Genomic DNA, 7727 nt, shown 5'->3' with positions numbered 1-7727 from the left:
CTGTGAAGTTGGTCTTTTTAACATGAGAGTCTATGGGGATTTGCTCTGTTTTGGAGCCCCTAGTGGACGAGGGGGGAACTGCAATTTTTTGCACTTCCGCTTAGGCTTTTACCACTGGACGTTGCCCCTCGATCTGAGCTCGCCTTTTTCTGCCCGCTATTGGTTCACAATTATTTAAATGCAGAAATACTCAGAAAAGCTATTTTGATCGAGATTTTCACATGATATGTCTTCTAGTGTCAGATAAATGCCACGTGGACATGTGAACAACAAAAAAACATGATTTTCACCGGAGAGGGTCATTAAGTGCCAGTTTGATTACATAATAGATGTTGGGGCGACAGGGATTTGATTTAAATGTTAAATAAATGCTTTAACCAATTTCTAGAACATTTAAGACTGAAACAAAAAGGAATAACAGAAAAACCCACAAAAATATAGCTGCCAAACATGGATTAAATGGAAAATAACTATGTTTTTGTGGTATTTCTGTTTATAACTAAAAATTGAAACATCATTTATTTAAATTGGTATTAAAGGGTTATAATAATTTGAATATATATATAATATATGTTTTAATATATTATTGGTAGGTGGACTGAAGCTGACTGAGTGAGCTGAGAAAAAAGAGGAAAAAATATTAATCTGAAATTTATTTTTTAATGGAGTTTGGGCAAGGACGGTTTGTCTTTTAATGACCCAAAATGGTAGGAAATTATACATTTAACAATAAAAAGGAAAAGTAAAACTAAGAATGCATCACAAACAACTTTTTATAATTTTTTTAGATGATATAAAACTGATCTTTAAAAACAAAATCCCCAGCAAGGCAGAATCTATTATAAAGCAAATAGCTCATTTTCTATGTTTTTGTTTTCTTAGTAAAAACAGTGACATCACATGTTCAAACTGACATTTAAAGGGTTCAAATAATTTGTAAAATAGCATATTTCATAGGTTTGATTAGGACTGAAACTAACTAAAAGATTTGCATAAAAAACTACATACACACACACATATATATATATATATATATATATATATATATATATATATATATATATATATATATATATGAATAATGTTTTTATAGCTTTTGGTAAAGGACTTTTCTGTCCTCTAAAAACCTGAAAGAATAGTCCTTTAAAGTAACCCACATGGGTTAAGATTAAAAACCTTTCTGAATTTCCTAGACAAGCTGCCTTTATCAGACACAGAAAACAACAGAAATCAAGAGCAAACCAGGTGAATCAGAATCAGAATCAGAATCAGAATCAGATTTATTGCCAAGTAACTTCCATTCCAAGGAATTTGTTGTGATTTGACGGTGCCTACATATAAATAAATAAATAAATATGAACCATAAAGATATGAACAAGCCAACTGAACATATAACATTAAGACTGAAAAACTATATAAGAGTGGAAATAAAAGTTATGTACATTAAAATAAGATAAAGTAAAGTAGTGTATTTACATGAAATGTGCAGTCTGTAGTATAAAAATGTACAAGTTGAAGTGACCAATGGAGGGGGAGTGTGTTAATATAACTCCTGTGTGCTTGATGTCGCTAATATAACAAATTGCGTTGTGTCAGTTAGTCAGGTAAGTCTTTAGGTGAGTTCCAAAGCCTGATGGCAGAGGGGAAGAAACTGTTTTTGTGGCGGGAGGTTCTGGTTCTGATAGACCGCAGCCTCCGGCCAGAGGGGAGAGGGTCAAACAGATGGTGTCCAGGGTGGGAGGGGTCAGCTGCTATCCTCCCTGCTCTCCTCAGGGTTCTGGAGGAGTAGAGTTCTGGGAGAGAAGGAAGGCTGCAGCCAATCACCTTTTCTGCAGAACGTATGATACGCTGCAGTCTGCACCTGTCCTTGGCAGAGGAAGCAGCGTACCAGACGGTGATGGAGGAGGTGAGGATGGACTCCATGATGGCAGTGTAGAAGTGGACCAGCATTGTCCGTGGTAAATTGAACTTCTTCAGCTGCCTCAGGAAGTACATCCTCTGCTGAGCCTTCTTGATGAGGGAGCTGATGTTCAGCTCCCATCTGAGGTCCTGGGAGATGATGGTGCCCAGGAAGCGGAAGGACTCCACAGTGTCCACTGGGGAGCCACACAGGATGACAGGGGAGGGGGGGGGCTGTGCTCTTCCTGAAGTCCATAATCATCTCTACTGTTTTAGAAGCATTGAGCTCCAGGCTGTTCTTGCTGCACCAAGCCATCAGACGGTCAATCTCCCATCTATAAGCAGACTCATCCCCACCAGAGATGAGTCCAATGAGGGTGGTGTCGTCTAGTAATGAGGGTGGTGTCGAAGTTCGTACAGCAGAAACCATTTGGAAAAAAAACAGACTTTAGCCGTCTGACCATAACTCCACCAAAAAGTGGAGATATTTCAAAAAGCAGGTTTGAAAAATGTTAGAACTAGACTTGAAACATGGTTTCGCAGATTTTTCTGATACTGACATCCCTTTCCTACAACAGACATAGTTTTTTTTATTGATGCAATAAGTACGTCATGACAGTCTGCGTACCAAGATTAACAAACTTCGTTGTTCACATACAAACTTACAGAAGAGGCAGCGAAGCTTTACACGAGCAGCAAATCACAGGGCTCTGTATCAGCTCCAGATTTGATGTGAATTTAAATAAATTACTTGGAAAGACAGACTGAGATCCAGACATTATGTCTGCAAAAGCTTCCAAAGGCCTGAAGCACTCTTATTTTCATTCTGATGGTTTGTACAATGTGACGACCACAACTTTGCACCACACTGTTGTTATGCTGCTGCCCAACAAGGATGGGTGTGGGGTCTATAGACAAATAGATTCTAAAAATCCTCCTAAACCTTAAATGTCCCAGTACAAGCGAACGCAGCACATAATGTCTTCAGTGAACAAGGTCCCCTTCTGTTGTTCGAGGACAGAAACTTTTTAGCACGAGTTTGACTTCATGAAGTTTAATGATGTGGAATATTAGGATCTGATAAGAGATCTATAAATATGACATTGATGGAGTTGTTGAAATCTGGAAGCTAAAATAAATAAATGTTACAAAGCTGAGAAAACAGCTGCACATCTGGCTGCAGGTGATCACATCCAGTCGGCACATTTTATCAGGAATTTCATCTTTATATCTACATCAACATAACCACATTCTTCCTCATTAGGTAGCATTTAAATAATGCTTACATGGGTAATATTAGTCAGTCCAGACTTTTGGAGTCCCATAAACAGGATGTAAACGTCAAAAACCCAGCAGATGTGGTGACCAAGAAGTTAATTAGACAGGCATTATGAACGAACATTAATAAAACTTCAATTTGGGCACAAAAAATGGTTTCACTTACGATTAATGAAATATTTGTAGTCTTTTAGTGATAAAAGTAAATTGTTCATAGAAAAACAATATTAAATATTTGCTTTTACAGATTTTCTCCTTATTTTTTACATTAGACAACCACTTTAGTTGTAATCTGTCCATCCATCTTGCCATCTGTTTGTCCATCTATCTGTCTTTCCATGCATCCATCTTCTACTGCTTATCCTTGGTCAGGTTGTGGGGGCAGCAGAGGAGCAGAGAAGCCCAGGCTTCCTGAGGCGCTCCTGGTCCATCCAGTGTGTTCTGGGTCTCTCCCGAGGTCTCCTTCTGGTAGGACGTGCCCGGAACACCTCACCAGGGAGGTGTCTAGGTGGCATCTTAACCAGATGCCTGAGCTACCTCATCTGGTTCCTCTAGATGCGGAGGAGCAGCAGTTCTACTCTGAGCCCCTCCTCGATGACCGAACTTCTCACCCTATCTCTAAATTAAGAGTCCAGACACTGTAAGGAAAATAATTTTGGCCCGTGATCATGTCCCTTCAGTCAACACCCACAGCTGGTGACCATCAGTGAGGGCAGGAACGTAGATTGGCCTGTAAACTCTTTACCACGACAGGCCGATCCAGAGTCCACGTCACTGAAGGCACTGCACCTATTCACCCGTAGATCTACCGCTCCAGCCTTCCCTCACTCCTAAACAAGAACCCGAGATCCTTGAACTCTTCCCAACCCAGAATGGACACACTATCATTTTCTAGCTGAGGACCATGGTCTTGGATTTGGTTTAGTTTAAGTAAACAGTTATTTCCTGAAATCTGACCTTTCTTTTTAAAGCTTTCAAGCATCATGTCACATGATTTTTCCAGTCTGTGACCCAGCCAGGCTTCCTCCTCACATCAGATATTCTCATGAGCCACTGCTGTGCCCTGCAAAACCAGAACCTTGCACCAATATCAGCATGTTTTTCCTTCTCTTCCCATAAGAAAAAGAAAGAGGTTTCAAGAATTTCAGAGTTAGAACTCAGAATTAAATCCCTAGAGGACGCTTACCATGTCTCCCCAGAAGAACACACGGAACGATATAAGGAAAGCTAAACTTGAACTTAATGAAATAACAGAAAATAAAAATACAATTCTTGGTGCAAAGACTTCGCTTGGAGAACTTTGAACATGGCAACAAATCTGGAAGGTTCCTGGCTAATCAGTTAAAAACAAACAAGGAGAAAACAACCATCTCCTCTGTCAGAGATCCAGAAGGAAACATCAGCCACGACCCTGACAAGATAAATAACACTTTCAAAGAATTCTATAAAACATTATATACATCACAACTAACTACAACAGATGACAATATTGATAAATTTCTTAGTAACATCAATCTTCCAGAATGAAAACATGAAAATAACCTTGGATTCACCTCTTTCAGTCCATGAACTCCACGTAGCTCAACAATAAAGCTCCAGGTCCAGATGTTCCAGGTCCAGACGGTTCAGGTCCAGATGTTCCAGGTCCAGACGGTTCAGGTCCAGATGTTCCAGGTCCATATGACCCAGGTCCAGATGTTCCAGGTCCATATGACCCAGGTCCAGACGGTTCAGGTCCAGATGTTCCAGGTCCATATGACCCAGGTCCAGATGTTCCAGGTCAATATGACCCAGGTCCATATGACCCAGGTCCAGATGTTCCAGGTCCATATGACCCAGGTCCAGACGGTTCAGGTCCAGATGTTCCAGGTCAATATGACCCAGGTCCAGATGGTTATCCATCAGAATTCAAAAAAGAGTCCTGGACAATGCTGGCACCTACTTTCTACAATATATTATAAATAAAGGAAAAATAAAAAATACCTTCAAATATGAACCTAGCCAATATTACTCTACTATTAAAACCAGGTAAAGACCCGACACTTCCATCCAGTTACCGTCCAGTTTCATTAATAAATGTAGATCTTAAAATAATTAGCAAAGCTCTGGCCAGAAGAATAGAAAAAATAACCCCTCTAATAATACATCCTGACCGGCTTTATTAAACATAGACATTCCTCTACTAACATGCGGATTAATTAACATCATAGATTATTCTACTCTACATAATCTGGAATCTACAGTCATTTCTTTAGATGCAGAAAAAGTGTTAACTGACCTTCCCTTGAGTAAATGTCAGATGTACAAGGGTCAGTAAATGCAGCATGTAATGTACTTCTATATGTTGTTCTAAATCATCTTTACCATGTTCTAGATCATTCTGCTGCCACAATGCTGGACTGAACAAGTTAAAAAACAAAACAAAAAACAACAACAACATACAACAACAACAAACAAACAAACAGCAACAGTTTTCATATTGAAGTGGTTTTTATTTGACTTCTTATGAATCGATCTGGTAAAAAGCTGCCTTTTAATACATGTCAAATAGTCTTCAGTCAGCTTAAAGCGTCCTTCTGCCAAATTTCACATCATTAACAAATAAACTTAAGTCAGATTGTCAGGAATCATGTAGAAAATTATCCACATAATCTGAAACATGGCATCATATTTAGCAAATTATTAGCAGAAATTTGTTATTGACATAAATGAAAAGAAAACGTAACAACACTGACATGGAAACTATACTTTAAACAGAAATAGAAAAAACAGTGGGTTTTACTAAAATTAAAGTATAGATAACATAAGGTAAGATATAAGGTAAGAGTGGGGAAAAAAAAGATAAAAACAGAACTGAATTTCTCTCAAAATATATTTGCTACTGCAAAACATGTCTGAACAGATGAATCATTTCTTATAAGCTAAACTGGGATCAACTAAACACAAATGCCTAATTTAACAATAACGTTATATAAGACTTTTTAAACCAGTTCCATTTACTTAAAAGTTATATAGATGAGCTAGAACACAGGTCACAGATTTATGCTAATAAAACTAAAAACCAGAAGAAAGATCCTTCTTCTTCTCCTGTTTCAGACTTCAGCTTTTTAAATGAATGAGGGAGCAGAAGTGGACTCTTGCTGGGGCCAACCATATCTGCAAACAACACAGCAGAAAGACTGATATTTTCCTTCATATTCTATCATTTATACAAGCATTAATAACAGTTTTAAAGGGCTGAAACGCTGCTCCAAAATCCACATTTTCAAAGTGAGGTACTGCTGACATTAAAGGCAAAGTCAGTGACGTTTACACCAAAGGTCCCTGACTTTGGTTTAACAGTCCCAGTTTTTAGTAAAAGCTTTAATGGTGCATTAAAGGGCAGCGAAGGCATATTGAAATTTATGTTATCTGACTTTCCACATAAAACCCCAGTCAATCTCATTATAAAGAAGTTGTGTTTAAGCCCCTTATGGAGCACAAGTTAACCAAGCTTGTACGTATCTCCGTTCAGAGAACCTGGGCATTAAAGTCCATCTGGAAGTCATTGAGCAGAGATCTGGCTGATCCCCCTCTCCTGCGTTGCACTGCCCTTCCCTACTGTCGTCCCATAATCCCATCTAACAGCCGCCTGGGCTTGGCCGGTCCATTCTGACACACTGATGGGCTTAAATTGCCCTTCTTGTAAAAAAGAAAAAGGCCACTCCAAAAAGACACTTTAAATATCTAACAGGGATTTAATATCAAGTCCATTAGGGCTTTTCTGGAGCCCTGTAAATAGTCAATTAGTGGATAATTCTTATTTGATCCACATGCAGAAGGATCTACTGTGCAAAGAGCAGAACCGTCTGGGCATTTGTGCATTTAACCTACCACCAAATTACTGCCTGTGTGCCACAGACCCAGAGGGATGCTGGTGTTAGCTGTGTAAGAGATAATTATCATGCTGTGGTGTTTCAAGATGTTTTTGTTAGACTCTTTCATAAAAATGATTAATTGTGCACTGGGGGCCAGAAGAGCACAACACTCAGATAGATTGTGTACAGTGGGCACTGCTCAGAGGAGTGGGTGGCTTGAGTACTGGGCCAAAAGCTCTGGTGGAGTGACATTAAACTGTTTGATCAAACATGCAGCTGGCTCGCAGCTTCATGGACCAATGCTGAATCCACTGGATAAAACGAGATCCGAGCTTTTCTACATGGCCTTAGATGAAAGTAACTTTTAAAACTAATAATGGCTGCAAAAAGTTTCTGGATTAGACATTTGAAGAACAAGAAGGCACGGAGGATCTCTTTTTTCATTGGAGAAAAACACTTTTAATTAGAAGAAAAACACATTTTTAAAACTAACATAAAAACAATCAGCAGCTTGTGGTGCTTGTATAAAAATGTGGGGAAGAAAAAAAAATCAAAGCTGAACTACCATTAACGTCCAAGTTAAACTAAGACATGCAGATGCAGCTGTGGAAAAAGGAAACTAGTCATGCTCAGCTATCTACAAGAACAGTAAGAAATAAGCAAGAATTAGTACGTAAAAGTACAACATTCACC

General features: G+C 38.9%; 1 protein-coding gene across 4 annotated transcripts in view; it reads right to left on the bottom strand.

Moving 5' to 3' along the window:
* Positions 1 to 5694: 5694 nt before the first annotated feature.
* The window catches only part of brip1 (BRCA1 interacting helicase 1), a 125819-nt gene continuing 123786 nt past the window's right edge, over positions 5695 to 7727 (bottom strand). For all 4 annotated transcript variants that reach the window (XM_041995295.1, XM_041995298.1, XM_041995300.1 and 1 more), the window contains one exon: positions 5695 to 6333. In XM_041995295.1, the coding sequence (XP_041851229.1) occupies positions 6277 to 6333 (57 nt within the window). In that variant the 3' untranslated portion in view covers positions 5695 to 6276. The remainder of the gene's footprint in view (positions 6334 to 7727) is intronic.

Source organism: Melanotaenia boesemani, chromosome 9, assembly GCF_017639745.1.
Source record: "Melanotaenia boesemani isolate fMelBoe1 chromosome 9, fMelBoe1.pri, whole genome shotgun sequence".
Classification (NCBI taxonomy): Eukaryota; Metazoa; Chordata; class Actinopteri; order Atheriniformes; family Melanotaeniidae; genus Melanotaenia; species Melanotaenia boesemani.
The sequence above is the reverse complement of the archived record's forward strand: the minus strand, read 5'-3'. Positions and strand labels throughout refer to the sequence as shown.